This window comes from Centrocercus urophasianus, unplaced genomic scaffold (genome assembly GCF_019232065.1).
Source record: "Centrocercus urophasianus isolate 14NV4802_14NV808 unplaced genomic scaffold, USGS_Curo_1.0 seq_15, whole genome shotgun sequence".
Classification (NCBI taxonomy): Eukaryota; Metazoa; Chordata; class Aves; order Galliformes; family Phasianidae; genus Centrocercus; species Centrocercus urophasianus.
In genome coordinates, this window is record NW_024884697.1 from 23031278 (window position 1) to 23050059 (window position 18782).

An 18782-nucleotide genomic window follows, 5' to 3' on the forward strand; every position below is an offset into this window, starting at 1 on the left:
ATCATTTGGTTCACAGGATCGTTAGGCTAGAAAGGACCTCTAAGAGCATTTGATCCAACCATCCACCTAGAACAACAGCAGGAGAATGCACCTGAGTTCTGCAGCCCCATGTAAAGTGTTTCGGGATCATTGTATTAAAGGTGCCAGAAATTTTATTCTGGCAGAAGAAATACTGGGAAGCCTGGAGCAAGACTGACACCTTACTGGGAAATGTGGCTTAGATACACATCTTGTTACTTAAGCCCTTATTTCACCTATACAAGAAATGATGTAGAAATTATAGAATCATAGAATGGTTCGGGTTGGAAGGGGCCTTTAAGATCATCTAGTTCCAACCCTCTGCCATAGGCAGGAACACCTGCCCCTAGATGAGGTTGCTCAGAGCCCCCTCCAGCCTGGCCTTGAATGTCTCCAGGGAGGGGGCAAATAATGAATGAAAAATGTAATGATGAATTTGCAGATAGAATGACCTTTAAAAACACATTTTCTGACTGCTTTGGGGCTTTTAATTTGCTTTCATCTTAGAGGGTTTTTAAAAGTTCTTGGAAACTGCACTTCCTGAATGCATGGCACTATGGCTGCTGTCACTGTGTGGGCTGCTCACTCTCATCAGCACTTCTTCTGCCTCTTCCACAAAGAAAGCACTCCTGGGAGCTTCTGCCATTTCAGATTGGCCAGAAGTCAGAGTGCTCCTCTCTGCACTAAGGCAGAGGCTTCCTTCTGTCAGCAGAAGCGCAGGCTGCACTTCCTGATCTGGGCTGTGCTGAGCTCCCCAGCAGCAGAGTCCCAGGCTGCAGCCTCTGTCCAGTGGCAAAGAACCCCAGTCTGACCGCCTGGTCTCAGCTGCCCACCATTCCAATTACAGCTCAAAAGGTACGTGCCAGATCAAATCCATCGCTCCTTGCTGCTAAGGGAGGTGGATATTAGAGATAGCAGAAATAATCATATCTGACATTTTTGAGTTCTTCTAAGTTCCTGTAGTTCAAGTGAAGGCTCTGATTGTTCATTCCAAGGAGTTAAGCATTCTTTTCTCTCCATCTGTTACAAATAATGATTTCCACACAGACAGTCGTTCACATTACCTCTTCCCCTAGCAGCAGGCCAAACTTGTACCTTGATTGCTGGTAAACATCAGCATCTGTACATAGCTACGTAGACACCGATATGCAAACACACTTCTGTTAGGACTGTTAATCACAACACTTTCCTCTTCTGAAATGTAGGGCATTATATAAACTAACTCCAAAAGGTTTTGAGAAGGCTGGGATGAGTGACACAAAACCACAGGACAGTTGAGAGCTAACTGAGCACAGCCACCAGAGGCAGACTGTGCCTGCCCCTTCTGGTTCCACAGCACTGCTGTGAGATAACAGGTGCATGAATTACCCTTAGTTTTACCACTGCTCGTGTGCAGGTGTGCCTGCTTTGAGGGTGTTCCCTGTGGCTGTTTTAGCAATTCAGATGCAAAACCAAGAATACATGTATCAGACCACATTTCCACATGTTGTCCATGAGCAAACCTCCTCCTGCTATCTCAGGCCACATCTCACATGAAACATAAGCCACACTAATTATGACACAGGAGAGGACTGGAGCACCTCTTCTGTGAGGAAAGGTTGAGGGGACTGGGCTTGTTTAGCTTGGAGAAGAAAAGGCTCTGGGAGACCTCACTGTGGCCTTCCAATACTTGAAAGGAGCCTATAAACAGGAGGAGGAACAGTTGTTTATGAGTGTAGATTGTGATAGGACAAGGGGGGATGGTTTTAAACTGAGACAGGGGAGGTTTAGGTTAGATATTAGGAGGAAGTTTTTCACTCAGAGGGTGGTGATGCACTGGAACAGGTTGACCGAGGAGGCTGTGGATGCCCCATCCTGGTGGCATTCAAGGCCAGGCTGAATGTGGCTCTGGGCAGCCTGGTCTGGTGGTTGGTGCACACAGCAGGGGGGTTGAAATTAGATGAGCGTTGTGGTCCTTTTCAACCCAGGGCATTCTATGATTCTATGACATCACAGCAAACTACTTTGCAGCCAGCCATGGGGCTCTCTGCCTTCTGTGTTCTTCCTAAATCTCACTCTCACAGCCAGTTTCTCCTGGCACGGGGCTGCCATGTTTCTCACCATACAGCAGTGTTTGCTTTAACACAGCTCGCTTGGCCAAAAGCCTTTCTCCTGTGTAGATTAGAGAATGTGTGATCAAAGGGCAAAAATAATGCAACCATTAAGGAACACTCTCCTTTTACACCAACTCCAGCAATGGGAGTTTCATCTTTGCTCTTATTGACAAACGAACATATCTCAGTGCCTTAAACTGTGAATAGTAAGTGCTTTCTCATTAACTGAGTTGTGGTGAAGCAGATGCTCCAGACACACTCAAGCACACAAAGCACAATGTGAGCTTTGAAGAAGAAGCCAAAAGACAGCAATGCTGCAATACACAAAAGTTTATTTTTGTCTTTTCTGAAGGCAAAATATAATAGAACCTAACATCAATGAATTTTGTACAACGAAACAGTTTTTATATGAGAACAGACAATCCATGAAGATTTTTTCAGTCTTAGAACTGCTTCCCTTTTTTATCATGCTTTCTTGTGGTCAACCAAATGTTGGCACAGCAGATGTCGTGGCAGTCAGTCAGCGGGTGCTCCCTCAGATCCTCGTCAGCTGGTGCCACAGGCTGGAGGGCAGGATGCTTTCTACTTTCTCCATCACAAAATTCAAAGGGGCAAAGAGGGTGCTGAGAAACTGCAAAGAAAGCAGACACATTCAGATCAAAATCCTGGAGACAGTACTCAATGCAAAGCTGTCCAACACGACAAGCTCTTGCTGTTTGCTTCTGTAAAACCCTCTAAGCATGATCAAAATTAAATAATTCAAGCATAAAGCCCTTATGCCAAATTCTGAGCCTTGTGCATCCAGAGGTTTCTCAGTTTTGCAGCCAGGCAAGAGAGATCCCCATTTTTACAAAACTTAAAGCGCTGAACTACAAAAGTCCCCCACATCTCATATCCCAGGCTCAGGCTCACACTGAAACAACTGAAAACTCAACCCCAAACCAACTGAAGCATGAGAGAAAGGCTCTCCCATCACTGCAAAATTTGTCATGACCTGCCAGAGACAAAATGTGCGTCTTCAGGTTTGAAATGGTTCTCTGAGGTGTCATTAACTGGGATTCATCTCCATGTCCTCCTACTGTGGCGCAGTCAGTAACGGAAGAAATTTCAATACATGAACATCATGACAGACATGACAAAATCAAGTTAATAAAGGCCAGTTTAGCACAGGAAAAAAATTGCAAATTGTGCACCTGAGAACAGAAGTAGTCACATACAGCTATTCTGGGGCTCTATGTAGGCACAGGAGCATACAATAATATGCAATGTTGACCACCTTGAGAATGAGCAAAGGCCAGTGTCAGCTCCCAGCACTCAGTCACCAGAACTGGTGACTGTGAAATACGGTAAATTGAGTTTTTGTGAAATGCAGTAAGTACCAATTTGCTGTAAAATAAGCCTGGAGTGTGATGATGATATTACTTCTGTGAAATGCTTTTGAGATTGGCCAGCATAAGAAAAAGAATAATTTTGAGCTGCTAATCCACAGTTTAATGCTGTCTGTAATATACCAGATAGCAGTGAATACCAAGCATACTGGAATAGGTACCTCAGTGCTCATAACCACAGCAATAGCCAACAAATAGCTCCTCTTTTAGTTAGAAAACCAGTTACTTATGAAACTACCTTCCTTAAAACTGAAAGGGAAGAGCTACAGCTGGCAAACCCCTGTTATTCTGTTCTGATACAACTGCATTTCAAAGAGCTATCTGCCATGACTTTCTGCAATCTCATGTCCCTCAGCTGCTTTTCCCAGAGCAGACAGCACTGTGAGCCTTTCCGAATTAAAGTCTTTTTGTGAGTCACTGAGTGAATGTCACATGCTCTTCCTAGGTAAAAGAAAAGCTAATCTGCTGTTTGTGGTGATTTATGAGGATGGAGATCCACCTAAATCCAGTCACTATAGCTGCTAACTGAAATACCAACTATGTCAATACAGGTTCAGAGATCCTCAGTAATCTAGTAATTTTACACACACAGTGCAGCCCACGTTTTGATTCTGTCTGTGCTTACGTTATTAGTCAGAAGCTTTATATGCTCTGATGGCAAAGCTTAACAGTCACATACAGAGTCTTGTGGTATCTGTTCTGTTAGTATCAATGGCAGCTGTTCCATACACAAATGAAGAGAGTCTTCTAGTCTTCTTCTAGTCTGACTCTACCCCTGAAATGGCTTTGGAGCTTGCAGGCTTCACACAATTCAGAAACAATAGCTAGCACAGCACCAGTGTCACTTCTCATACCTCTGTCTGGTTGCACTCAGCGACCACAGGCAGGTGAGTCAAGTTCACACAAACACACTGCCAAGTTTTGTCTGTTCCAGTAGCCTACAACTGCCTGTTGCAGGCACATGAAGTGCAAAACCTCATCACGCTGCCAGTTTGACACACAGCCCTTGATTCAGGACACAGGACTGAAAAGTACAGGGACAATTGCAACAGGCCATCAACTGCCAATCTCAGAAAACTGAAGATTATATGGAAAGGGCCCTCAAACGGGTCACGCATTGCAAAGACTCAAGGAGAGGAAAAAAAAAGCTTAACAAAGAAGTTTAAGAACATATGCCTGAATTTCATACTTACTGTCCACCAAGTGCATACATACACATTTAAGAAACAGGAGAAAGTAATCATGTTTCAGCCCCGAACCCCACAAAATCAAAAGCACCGGAGACATAAGACCTACATCAGGTACAAATATGTTTGAGAAAATATATTATTGCAGAGGATAATCCGTATTTGTTGAAGGAGGAGACAGAATTTTGACATCCAGCAACTCTTCAAGAAATTGATGTCTTTTCATATCCTAGAATATCCTACCAGGGCAATGATGTCCTTGGCTTTGCAATGAGAAAAGCATGTCAGCACTATTCATGGCCTTTCCCCCTCAGTCTCCAACTCTTACTAATCCTTGGGGGATTATAAAAGCAGAATTAGCGCACAGTTCCTTGGATGTAGTTAAGAAAAGTTATGAAGGAAATACTGAGATTGCTTTTTTCATGGCAGTTTGGGGAAGGAATGCAAATTTCTCCTCATTAACAACATGCTGTGTTTCTGCTTATGTGAAGAGTTTTCATTGCACTGGAAAGCATGTCACCTCTACACAAAAGGGGATACTCACTGCTTTTGCGAAGACCCCCATAAGCTCTGGGAACTGATGTGTCAGGAGAGCCAGCATGGCTGTGAAAGAACATAGGCCAGCAGTGAAGAGGATGAAGAAGGGAAGCTCTTTCTTGGGGTAAACTGAAACTTCATGAAATGCTGCAGGAGAAAGAAGGAAGAATGCACTGTATGTAAAAAAAAAAACAAACAACATTCTTACCTGGTTTAAACAGCCACAGTCATGACTAACATTATGTGACTGATGTTTTAATTTGGAAAGCCTATTAGATCTCAGTTTCTCACTGTCCTTTTAATTGAATGCAATTAAAGGCTGTGGACAGGTATGAGGAATCTATTTAGCAGGTCTGTATCTGCCACAGTATGTTAAACCCTTCCCTGCTCAAAGCCAACCATTCTGCAGTGAAATGCATTTCCTGTGCTGCAAGAGCAAAACATGACACTCTGTGTACATTGCTAAAAGAGTCCCTTACTTCTAGAATTTGAAAAGAAAAATGAGTTTTGCAACTAGAAAGAGTGCTGAGCTATTCTGCATGACTTTGTCATTCCTAAATCTCCTGACACTCCACCCTCCCCTGCTCAGTATCCCTCTGAGTAAAGCAGGCAAAACACTCTAGGAGGTGTTGTTATAATTAGGCTGATTATAATGGGGTGGGGAGTCGCTGTTGGTTGCCAAGCGTTTCTGCGTAGTATCAGTGAGAATGAACTGGGAAGGAGAGCCTCGGAGTGGGTGGATTTCAGCCCTGTTCCTCTCACCTTGCCTGTACTCAGACAGGCTCATTAAAAGTGGCAACACATTTTTTAGCCCAAAGCAGAGAAGTTATGACTGAAGGACGACAAAGAGTGCAAATGCCCTCAAAATCGGTGCTCACGGCAGAAGCAGACTTTCACTTTTTGTTAGAAGAATCTTTCTCTGTATTGATTCACCCCAGCAGAGAATGTGAGTGAGGAATCTCCTTCCTTGGATCAAGTCATATTTATCCCCTCTGCCCTTGTGCGTGTCCCATGTGTGCTCACACAAAGTCCCACTGACTTCAGTGAGAAAACATGTGGGAATGAAGTGTAACTGTTTGCAAGGACTGCTTCGGCTCTTCTTCTGAATTCCTGCACTTCACTGCAAGCACTGCAAATAGTTCCATTAGCTTGCTCTGAAACACTTGCTGAGGGCTGGGCCTGTCTTTATAGCCATATCTTGTCGAGCACGGGGAACTCTGCTGGCATGTTGCTAATACATGCCATAAATGTGTATGATAAATGACTGAGGTAATTTCAGTCTCTTTAGAATGGCACACACATCACTACACATGGAGAATCCTTTCTTGTTATTTTGGATTGCTTTTCAGAAGATGTCAAAATAATTTGTCAGAGTAACAGCCATGCTAATGATCTGGCAGTCCTCAGACAGGCTGGATCTTGCCTTGGAATGTAAGTAGCTAATTTGACTGCACAAAACTAACACCGCTGTGCAGCCGTGCTCTTGGTCTGATGTGGTGTTTCCTAGGTAAATGATCAGACGTATTTTCTACCGTCTTGGCAAGAGAGAATTAGCAAGATCTAACAGATACACATCTCCTTGGTAATCTCACTCCCTATCTCCACGCTGCAGACAACACTACAGATAGCTGATCATTATGACTGATGGCCTGAAACTGCCTTTTAAACAACTGTGAGCTCCAGAGGTTTGCTGTCACCTGACTGCTCTACTCCCCACTTGAAAATCATTGGGAGCAATCAGTAGTGCATGATTCAGATGAACAATTCCTTGGTGTCAGTGATAAGAAAAGTTGAACGTACACGGTAGTAGTTCTCTATCTGCAGTTTCTGTACAAATAGGGTAAGGGTAGAAAAGATGTCCTTTTTCCAGTGGATAGGGGATCATTCTGAAAGCTGGAAAGAAAACACCGTGCATTAATGACTGTGATTGTGGTACTCACTGGAGACATGTAATTGTAATTACACTTTTGAAGAACAAGCAGAAAAAAATTACATTTGGTTGCAACCAGTATATATATTGCTTAGCTAAATGTCAGAAAGCTTTTAATCCTGAAGACACAATTCCTTTATTCTTGGCAGTGTAAAGTCAGACCATGTTACAGGTGCATAAATACATGTTTGTAAGATATTAGCCCAATACACTTAAAATCCTATAGGAAAATGTACAGATTTTGTCATAGAATTTCAAGCAAGACAGGTAATACCGATCAGACAAGCCCAGGGAAACAGCTTTCCAACGCAGTCATGTTTCCATTTTATATTTGGCAATCAAAGATTAATGCTGAATTATTAAAACCAGGTTCCTCAAATGCATTCTGACCAGATAAAGTCAGGTTTCTGATATAAATCTTCAGGTCATGGACAAAACAATACTTAATCTTACAAACTTTTAAAATTGAAAATAATAACAGAGAGGGAGGGAAAGGCATTACTCAGTCTGGCCTGTGATGATGTCATGGGCCATCTGAGTGATGCTCGTGTGGTTTATGGAAACATCTATACTGACTGAATTACAGCTCTGCAATCAATGCATCCCTTTCCATTATCCGATATATAAATCTCACTCTTAAAGTGTAACTGATGTGTTTTTCTCACTATTCCTATGAACGTCAGTCACTGCAGAAATATTTTCCTCAGCAAATGTCCTAGAAGCACTGTATAGTTATTAGGTACAGCAACCCCTACATGATAATATTGCTCACAAGACAACAGAAGAATTAGTTTAAAATACATAAAACCCCAATGTTTTCAGTTGTGCGTGTGGCATCTGAAATAACACTAGCCATAATTTTTGTGCAATTCTACCCATGTTTATTTTTGATAACTGTTTAAAGCAGGAGGAAAGAAGGCAGAAATCCTCAGAGCACAGTTACAGTATGCCAGTGCACCTCCAGCTGGCACATGGCATTCTTGTATTTGAATACGACTGAATATTGTTATAAAATAAAAGCATCATGCTTCCAATTTCAGTATTTGGATTGGAGCCAATCTATACGACAGGTGTACAACTCAAATCAACATCAGTCACTGCTCTGTGGGAGACTATTGAGATAGATCTTAACACATTTTTGCCTGTTGTCAGAAACTTCTTAAATTGAGATAGAAAACTAAAGATATGCTGTTCCTTAGCTCTCTGTAAGTGGAAGATTCACGCTTCTAATTGCTTGTGTGGAATAAAACTACCTAACTAATAATGTTTTTTCAACAAGAAGTGCAAAATACTGTTGAATTATGAGACTCTCTTTGAAAGCACCTACAACCTCTCCATGTAGCTAGTGAGTAGCTGTGAAGCTAGCGCGATCTTCTTTACTGTTAGAACATGACCTTGCTAGAGGCTGCCTTAATTAGGAGTGACCTCCCATAAGAGGTCACCTTAGCAGCACTCATAATGTACCCCTAAGTGACTGATTGGCTTAAAGACAGCACTTAGTTCTACCTGATTTCTACAAGGTTAGAACTGAAGAGTACATACATATGGGCATTAACTTCCTACACACAAGCTGCTGAAGTGAAACTGGTGAATACAGTCAGAACAGCTCAATTTAAAGACATGACAAGCACGTGAACACCTAGAAAGAATGTGATGGCAACTGACCATATATGGCAGGCTGTTGGTACAAACATGTGCTTAATTAAATTCATTTCCTCTGTCATTTTCCACTGGATTTAGCTTAGAATCAGACAGAGATAATAAGGAAATCTTTGTCAAGGAAAGGACGTAAGAGTGACATAAATAGCTTAGTACATCCTTGAATATATTACTTATTTACATATTACTCATATTAAGATATGAACCGAAAGTTATAATTATTTGATTAAACCTGAGTGAAAACTTTAAATCTATGGCCATTTTCATGCATGAGGGAAACCTGAAAAACAGTCTTAAGGACTTCTCTCACTGAAATTACTGTGCAAAAAAAATTACGGATTTTTCTTTACAGATTATGCAATAACAGTAATTTACATCTTGCAGGCTAGCTAATAGACAAATATTTCATAATGAATTACATATTCAGATTGCTGAGGCAATGAAGAGAGGAATCAGTTTGAACAGTTAGACGGAAGGCCTTCAGGCACAGATGACAAGAGCTCGTACTTGGCAGGATGACTGCAATGTAACCAGCCTCCAGTGCCAAAAGCTGCTCCTGTAAGCTACCCCTTAGGCACTCCTCAGTTTAACAAAGGTCTATTCCCACCAGCACTGGGAAGCAGTGTGCCCAGGTGGCCAAGGCCAATGGCATCCTGGCTTGTATCAGGAATGGTGTGGTGAGCAGGACTAGGGAAGTCATCCTGCCCCTGTTCTCTGCACTGGTGAGGCCTCACCTTGAGGACTGTGTTCAGTTTTGGGCACCTCAGTACAGAAAGGACACTGAGGTGCTGGAGCAGGTCCAAAGAAGGGCAACAAGGCTTATGAAGGGCTTGGAGAATATGGCCTGTGAGAAGAGACTGGAGGAACTGGGGCTGTTTAGTCTGGGGAAAAGGAGGCTGAGGGGAGACCTTATTGCTCTCTTCCAATATCTGAAAGGTGCTTGCAGCGAGAGCGGGGTTGTTCTCTTCTCACTGGTGACAGAACAAGGAGAAATGGCTTCAAATTGTGCCAGGGTAAGTTTAGTTGGATATCAGGAACCTTCTCTACTGAAAGGGTTGCTAAGCACTGGAATAGGCTCCCCAGGGAGGTGGTTGAGGCACCATCCCTGGATGTGTGCTCTGGATGTGGTGCTCAGGGACGTGATTTAGTGGAGGGTTGTTAGGGTAGTAAGGTTAGGTTGTGGTTGGACTCAATGATCTTTAAGGTCTTTTCCAACCTGAGCAATTCTATGATTCCATGATTCTATTCAGGATTCCCTCTAAAATACTGTTCAATAACGATGGCATAACAAGGTGTTGGGCTAAAGAATTTCTGTAAGCATCTGGAAAAGAAGTAACACCACAGAAGGATAGCTAGTGAAAAAGAGCACGGGGAGGGAAGCTGTGACAACTTTTAAGTTGCATTTCAAGTGGTAACTTCCTTTCAGTGGGAATTATCATGGTGACAAACTGTATCTTTCTAAGAAACTTAAATGAGAATAGCAAATGGAGGAAGAAAAAAAACAGTTGTGTAATAACATATGAAAAGGCTGAAAGAAAGCAGTGGAAAGTGCAGCAGAAACAAATGGATTGGATTAGGGAACGAACAATCAGCATTAAAAAAGCCTACAAAGGCTGACTCTAAATAGTAGCTTTTAATTCCCTGGAACCTGAAAAGAACATGTCTAAAAGACAAGGATTAGATCTGACCAAAGGTCACACTCCAACTTCTTACTCATAGCAGGGTGATCTTCTAAAGCTGATCTGGCTGCTCAGGGCGATGTCCAGCTGAGCTCTGAGTATCTCCAGAGATGGACATCCCACCACCTATCTGCAACCTCTTCCAATCCATCACCACTTTTATTCTAAAAATACTTTTCTCATGTCTAGATGGAATTTCTTGTGCCAAAACTCGTGTCTACTGCCTCCTGCCTTTCCTTGTGCCCTTGTGACTTTGACTCCACCTTCCATGCTATCCCTATCAGGTGGTTAAAGACACAGTTAGACCCCCCTTCAACTACAGGAAGTCTCTTCCAAGCTGGCTAAGAACAGCTCCCTCAGTGTCTTTCCTATGTCAGCTTCCCAGGCATTCTAGTTGTCTTCCACTGGACTCACTCTATTTAAAGAGAAAAGAAATCAGAAAATACCATCTTGTTTTATACTACACATTGGTCTTTATTTGCTTGTAAGGCACGTCCATAATTTGCCAAAATCAAAATTAGTGACAAACAAGTTTCTGCAACTTCAGGATGAGGAAGGTAAGTTATTAAGCCCTTATTCATGAGTAAAAAATTATGTCACAAAGGAGATGGGAAAATATGTTTGGTGTTACACAAAAAACAGAATCCAAGACTTCAGAAACTTTTTTCCCATTAAATGAGGCGTATATTTTCTGATTGAATTTCAAATATTTCAGTGTTGGTGAAATATAACCGACCTGCAAATCCTCCCCATTCTGTGCTTTACAAAATGCTTTTATTTTCTCATGACATTCAATCAAAATAATTGATCAGCTTCTTTGTAAGAAAAAGGATTACTTACTGCCTTCCCATGTACAGTGTAAGAGATTCAATGCTCCCTCTACCCTTTTCCAGTGTTGAAGATGAAAGAAAGCATATGCTATTGCTTCACTGTCCCCTCTCTTCAGAATATGTTCGGGGGGCAGAATTAAGCTTTTCATTTCTAGGAGGTACTGCAATAAAAAAGCAGAGGATAGTTATTTCAGAAGTAATAAAAAAGCTGCCTGCAATTCTACAGCGAGCACTGAAAGGTCTGTTTCCCTGAAGTGCTTCATTTCATAAGCGTTTCATCAGATGCGTAACATCACCAACTGCACTAGCAGATAATCACTGAATTATTGCCAAAGCATAAGATATACTGACAGATGGCTCATGTTGTGCTCTTCAGCTGCAGTAGGAGGACTGTGGAGGATTTCAAAACGAAATGTCTCTCTTATCAAAGGGGCATAAAAAGAAATAGGCTCAAAGCAGAAAAGAGGCTCTAATTACAAGAGCTCTTTAAATTAGAAGCATTTATAATATAATGAAGAAGACATTAAGCAGTTTGAAGCTCCTTGCCCTTCTCTGAGGAAACAGGCAGTACTTTGCACACAGGCTGCTTTATTGCATTGCCATCATCAGGTTACCAGGCCTGCAAGTGTTCAAGGTGAGCGGACAGCAGGGCTACCAGCATTTTATAAAGTAACACCATTTACTTCCAACACAATGGAACAAATATCAGATTTCCAGGAAAAAAATAAATACAGCAGTCCTTGATGTTTAAGTTAGCTAACCAAAACACTGAAAACAAAAAGAGAAAATGAAATGCACCAGTGACCAAACCCACAAACAATTCTCCCCGTTACAGGATCCCCTAAAACAGCAGGTGAACGAAGTACAAGTGGGATTCATGCCATAGGAGAAGACAGAGCTCCTGAATGTTCTTCAAGCAGGTGACTTTCCTCCTTCCCTGCCCTGCCAGTCAGATTGCTGCCAGGTCAGAATTCACCTCACTGCTGGTGTTTCTTCCTTCCTGCTAATGGAGGGGAAAGATAGAATGGAGGGGAACAGACACATCTTGTTTTGGCATGCTTTAAAGGGGAAAGAATGACAGACAGAAATTGGAGGAATCTATTGCTGTCTGTCAGTTCTCCTCTATGAAGTAGAATATTTCCCACCTTTGCAGTACTTTTTCTCCAGGAAAACTGTTGCTCTCTTCCAGGACTCCCTAAAGCAAATATTCTGCCCACTACTATTTAATACTAGGCTATTTAAAGGCCATTTAATACAAGAGGCAACAAGAAGCAGGTGGGTCACACACCACATGGGCAGACCCTGACATGGAGATGGGATGAATTACAGGAGACTGACTGTGGCAGAAAGAAGGATTACAGAGAAAGGAGGGAGATGAGATGGCTCCTTTGGCCACTAGGATAAAGGTATAAGGCTGCAGCACTTCTGGGGAAAAAAATCTACAATATTTACTGACAGGCTGGCTGTTTTGGAGTAGAAAATTGGAGTTAAAGACGAGGAAAAGGCTGCAGATTTTAGACAGGGATTGGCAGAATTAAAAGAAGGTATGAAAGAAAAGGTATGGACAATCACCAGCAAAAAGAGATTAAGCATGCAGCCCCTCTACTTTAGAGAGGTCTTTCTGTCTACATACTGGTCTCTGCCTTGGATGGGAAGAATGAGGGCTGCAGAATCTAAGGACTGCCAAGAACTGAGCACAGGCTGGAAGGCAACTTGGCACACAGAAGTGACAGTAAAGTTTTCACACTGCTGTCAGATACAGATCTGTGAATGGGAGACTCCAGGGCACCCTTGCACACTGGCTCTGTGATGTGTGAAAGAGGAGAAAAGGAGAAAGGGAACAAATGAGAATTCAAAACCATCCTTGAAAAAAGGAAGAGGAAAGGCCAGAGGGGGCTGAGAATCAAGTTGGTGTGATGTCATGGAGGGCATCCTAAAACTAGACTCCTCTCTGCCAGAAGCCAGGAAGGAGCTGGAGAAGCAGGTTCAAGATCTGAAGGGAACAAGATCAAAGCTGAGAACTAACTGACAGCACCAGGAAACAGGTAAGTGATTCAAAGAGGAAAGAAAAATCACACATTTCTGATGCAGATTATTATTAAAGGAGGGCAAACTAAATTAGCAGTGGGAGTAACGTGTGTGATACCTCAATTTTCTATAAAGCCTTTCAGAAAAAAATTGGGAAATCTGTAGAACAGGTAGAAGATGCAATTCAGTAGGCATGGCAGTATAAGAAGGGATTAACAGAGGAAGAAAGAATGGTATAAAGATCTGATGTGAGGAAAGGAGCTGCCAAGCTTACAGATATACAGAAAATTTTCTTATTTGCTGCCTACATGACCTTTCCACCCTTTTAAAATCCCATGCCTACTTGTTGACCAGAATGGAATATGGCTGCAGAACTGATATCTGTTCTACTAATTTAGAACAGAACTCTCAATTCTGTATTTTCTTGCAAGAGTAAGTGAGAAGTTTTCAATATTTAAATATCTCAGTCAAAGGAAAAGAAAACAACATAAAGCCATGAAACTATTTATAAGGGAAAAGCAGGAATGAATGTCCTACCTTGAGGAGTGTTAATGAAAACATGCAGATTTTGTTGTAACACATTGCTTGTTATTAATGATCAGTGATCAGCACCTAGCTAGACTGAGCTTGATCATTAAGGAGATATGACTGTCCATAAAAATGAATTGATTTTATATTCTAGAGTATGTCATCAACTCCTGTGTTGCTGTGTTTTTAAGGAGTATTCGAGGGCATTGAGAGCCCTTTCAGCAGTAAATTGGCTTTTTACAGCACATTTCTGAAGGCTCTGTCCAGAGCACAGACTTACAGGAACTAGGTTTCTATAGTGGTATAGGTACAAGAACTTAGCAGATAAAAGCCATAGCAGTAAGAAATCCACTGGGCCTTACAAGGAGACAACCAACACTCTGGATAGATTCCTCACTGAGCTCTGCCTGCTGATACACTGACTTGTGAACACAACCATGATCTTCACATTTTAAGCAATAAGACGTTACGACATCTTCAATACTTTGAGTACACAGGGAAGACAGGAAACTTCTGTTGTCCTGACATGGCTCTGAACCCAAGTGTGGTTCCTGTGCAGAGGAAGCGTTAAGCAATAGGCTAAGAGAGAAACTGTGCAAAGAGCTCTCAGCATAAAGGGAGCATGGAGAAGGCAAGCCCTGCCCATCTCCATCTGCGCTTCTTTTCAGTGACAAAGGAAGAAGCTTAATTAGAACAGGAAATAATGCACATTATCATCATTACAGAGTTATCATTTTTCTTTAAAAAAGGAATGAGCTCAGAGAAGACAACTGATAAAAGCCAGCATAATCTAGCCTTAACCAAAATGTGAGTTAATACTTGTGGTGCCCAACTATTTCTGTCACCATCAGATGTCACCCAGCCCTTCTCCCCCACACTGTGCTGGTTTGGATTTTGTGACTCTTCTTCGTTTTTTCCTGCACTTTCTTTTCCCACTCCAAACTTCTCCTGTCAAAAAGCTGTCAGTTAGGAATTAAAAGGGGAACAGTATCTTTCACGTAGCTTCTGGGCAGGTTACTTGACACTGTAAAAGCAAAAACATGAACCAAAGTGTTTAGCTATAGCTAGTCTGGGCACAAGTGGGAATATACCTTTTAATGAGCCTTGGGAGGATGGCAGTGGAAGCTAATTTCATTGTTATAATGTCTATAGGTACAAACATTGTGATAACACTCTGCTAGCACTTTCTTGTCTGTGTGAAGGGTAATAAGGTGGAGTTTGTATTTTCTTACTTGAATTGACTGAATACACATTATTTGTTTCATAATATTGACTGCACTCTCGCTATTTCTCTGCTGGGACTGCCTTTAACATTCCAAATTAATAAGCTACTTCAGCGCCCATTTATAAAATAAACCTATATAAAAGAAATCAATCTAAGGAAGGTTTTCCCTCAGTCCTGCATCTTGCCTCTGAAATTACAGCTCAGGCTGTAAATAGGCAATAGTCACTCCTGCACCTGTGACAGCAGCCCTCCAGGCCAGAACACGAGCATTTAACATTGTTTGAACAGGAACTCTCTTCCTCCCTTTGGGATGAACAGCACAAGCTTCATACAGCTCAGAAATACTGGATTCTACATGCCCAGAGAAGCCAATTGTAGGTCACACAGCAAGTTCACATTGGATTGATGGTAATTAACAAGACTGGCCTTTTTACTGGAGATACAAAAACAAATCACTGTCTCACTGAACAGTTACAACCCCTCTTTAAACATATCTGGAATAGTTTCTCTGTAATATCATGGGGTGTGTAGAGTGGATTCCTTTCCCATCTGCTAAATAAATTTGTTTTCATTATTTGTTTCTATTAGCAACTACAACTTACTAGAAACCACAGAGCATTCAAAGACACACAGTCCTCATTACAAATAAAATAAAGAAGGTAAGAAATTAATAATAAAGAATGAAAGGGAGAAGAGGTAAATCTTTAGAAGTGTTCAAGTTAATTGGTTGGTTATATTCTTTTGTGAAACACTTTATACACAAAAGTGGCATTTCTTTAAGGAACAGTAACATTTAGACAGTCTGAATCTTCAAATTCAGGCCCTGGTTTTACATGGCCACCCCACACAACTGTGTGCAGGGCACAGTTCTGACTCAATTTTAAGAATCATATACACAAACCAACACTTGTTTTCTCTCCCTGCTAGATTCAAAGATCTTATCAATAACACGTAAGATTTTTTTTGGTTGGGAGGTGTGAAGGGAGTTGTAAAGATGAGCTTGAGAGAAGGGAGCCCAGCAAACCAACTGAGGAAGGGTGTTCCAGTAGTGAGAAACATCTCATAAACAGCTGTTGTATTTTATTAGCATTTACTTGGATTGCTGCATTACAAATAAGTGGGGAAGATCCAAACACAACAGATAAATAATGCTGATGAAGTCTTTTCATACACCCCACAGACTATGGACTGCCATGACCCTCTTTTTTCTGCACCCTCTAGAATGGCAATCATACCTCAACTGTGGCACTAAAACCATTTTTTGTTTTACTGTTGATTTTTTCAGCAGCATTGTTGTCAGACACAGTCAGCACATTTCCCTGGGACCAACACTGCCATACAGGATGCTGTACTAAAGCAAAGGTATCCCAGACTACAGAATCTCTCTTAAGACAGAAATGGATGGAAATGAGACAAGTAAGCAATACAATTTGGTATGATTCTTCTCTTAGTGGAAATCAAAGCTCTCTGCTTTGTTATCTTTCCTGCTGTACTGCTGACTTATATTGGCTATTGATATGCTTTTCTTCCACTAAAATGAATCCTGAAAATGTTCTTCCTGGTTAACTGCTTACTGTTTAGAAAGTTAACATCTGCCAGGGTGTAAAAGTGCATTTTGCTGAAGCTGAGCTGTTTCAGCAACATAAACAAGACAACCTCCAGAGACAGAGGCAGTATCTTTCATCAGGTCAGCCAGGTCAGCTGCCCGGCTTCCGAGATACATGTGGTAAATTGCTCTGAGCTCTGTATTGCCTTGGTTCACCAAAAAACCTTGTGCCTTCACGTGTCACATCTTGACTCCTGCCTCACTCAAAAACAATGGCAATTTATTAGCTGCAGCTGAGGCTTAATGGACAGATCTCTGGGAATTAAACTGTCATCAAAACATACTTAAAAAAAAGGAAGAGCCCTGTGCCAGAAGAATATTAATTGCTGGAAGGAAGGCTAAAGAAAGGCTTATGCACACACTGGCCCCTAGACAGAAGACAGGTGATTTTGCAAGGTTGCTTACGTTTCTTATCTCTGTGTAAAGATAAGAATCTGGGACTTAGAAACTCCTTCTTCTCAAAGAGTTCCTGTATCTTCTTTGAACACTTGAAATGAAGTGTAAAAACTAAATCTGACCTCTGCAGTATTGTTATGGAACAATGGACTGGAGTCTGGAAAATCAGCAGCACCGCAGGAGTCCAAAGTTTGACAGAAGCCCACAAACCTGTAACAGGCCAGTGGGAGACCTGCTCACCCTTTGGTGCTAAGCACAGCAACATCTCTCAGTGTGTTCAGGCTGTGTCCCCTGCTCCCTCCTCGTGTCATCATCTCATTAGCAGAAGTCTGCTGTTTCCAGTCAAATGGCTCGAAAATGCATATCCAATAACAATCTTTTTTTCTGTGATAATTCTAAATTTTAATGATTTGCACTGAGAATGGTAAAATTATCTTTTGAGACCATAAATATACTGAAACATTTACATTTTTTTCCTATGTAATAGTGTAGCCTCTTTCAAAGATTCTGCTGAGATCTTTGCAAATGCTTTTAATAGTATATCAGTTTTATTACTTATTTATTCCTCAACCTGAACAAGAGACTCATTAGATTTAAATCCTAAAGAAGCTTCTGAAGACACATTCGTTTTGTAGCACTGCTAGATTTTCTGTGATGCTGCTCTCTAAAACTTATTTCCATTTCATCAAGAGCAAAATGGATATCAATTCAACCATAATTGAGTGGAAATTGAGGTGTAATATCCATACTTGGCATAAAATTATAATCACATATATGTTATTGACACCTTAATAGCCTTTAGCTATAAGCAAAGAGAATATGAGTGTTAATATGAGTTATAATAGCCAAGAAAATGAGTGTGAAATTGTTAGTCTGTAATGGGCTACGCTGTTTTAATGTCAAAATATGAACTAAAAAAGCCCAAACTCTGCTGCCATTACTACCTCATTATCCTGATAATTTATACTTTTCACTATGGTTTTTAATTTCCAACTAACTGACTTTGAAATTCAAACTGAAGGAATCAATTAACAGTGTGAACTAGACTGAGAACTTAAATGAGGACTAGAATTTCATTACATTAGAGACAGAGAATAACATGCAGTTTGTATTTCATGTGTGGAGATACTTGTCAGAAAGGGAGTTTCAGTCTTTTATAGAAGCTACCTAGCCAGGTGTTGGTAGGTGAGACAAGGGTCACAAGCAATGAGTAAAGCACTGATCTGCAAGCACAGCAGCATGTTAGAGGGGTGGAAGTGCAGAGATAATGGAGCAGCTGCCACAACTTACAGTAGATTACATTTTGCAATGGAAATCAAGCCAAAGAAAAGAATGCACAAGTACAAACAAAAAAAGAACAAGCAAAAAAGTAGTAAGTGAAGATATAGACTCAGTTTCACAGTAACGTTGAGCAAGGGGACAACAGCAGGCTGGATATTAAGAGCATGTACAGAAGTGGAAACCATTGCAGCCAGTAACCTCCATTCCTGAGCAGTGAAAGAATTGGCCCAGGAAACTGCCAGATTTGCATTACAAGCTTAAAACAAAGATCCCCATTCAGCATCAAGTGATCCAGTAGTGAGAATAGTAAATGGAGTACCACTTATTTAATGAAGGGAAACAGTGTGGATGCAATAAAATAGCCTTTGAAGGAAAAAATAAAAAAGATCAGAAGCAA

General features: G+C 41.2%; 1 protein-coding gene across 9 annotated transcripts in view; it reads right to left on the reverse strand.

The window, feature by feature from the left end:
- Positions 1-2426: 2426 nt before the first annotated feature.
- The window catches only part of ST7 (suppression of tumorigenicity 7), a 135585-nt gene continuing 119229 nt past the window's right edge, over positions 2427-18782 (reverse strand). For all 9 annotated transcript variants that reach the window (XM_042815680.1, XM_042815678.1, XM_042815677.1 and 6 more), the window contains 4 exons: positions 11332-11482; positions 7024-7116; positions 5231-5370; positions 2427-2742 (listed from right to left, as the gene is read on the reverse strand). In XM_042815680.1, coding sequence (XP_042671614.1) covers positions 2647-2742; positions 5231-5370; positions 7024-7116; positions 11332-11482 — 480 coding nt within the window. In that variant the 3' untranslated portion in view covers positions 2427-2646. The remainder of the gene's footprint in view (positions 2743-5230; positions 5371-7023; positions 7117-11331; positions 11483-18782) is intronic.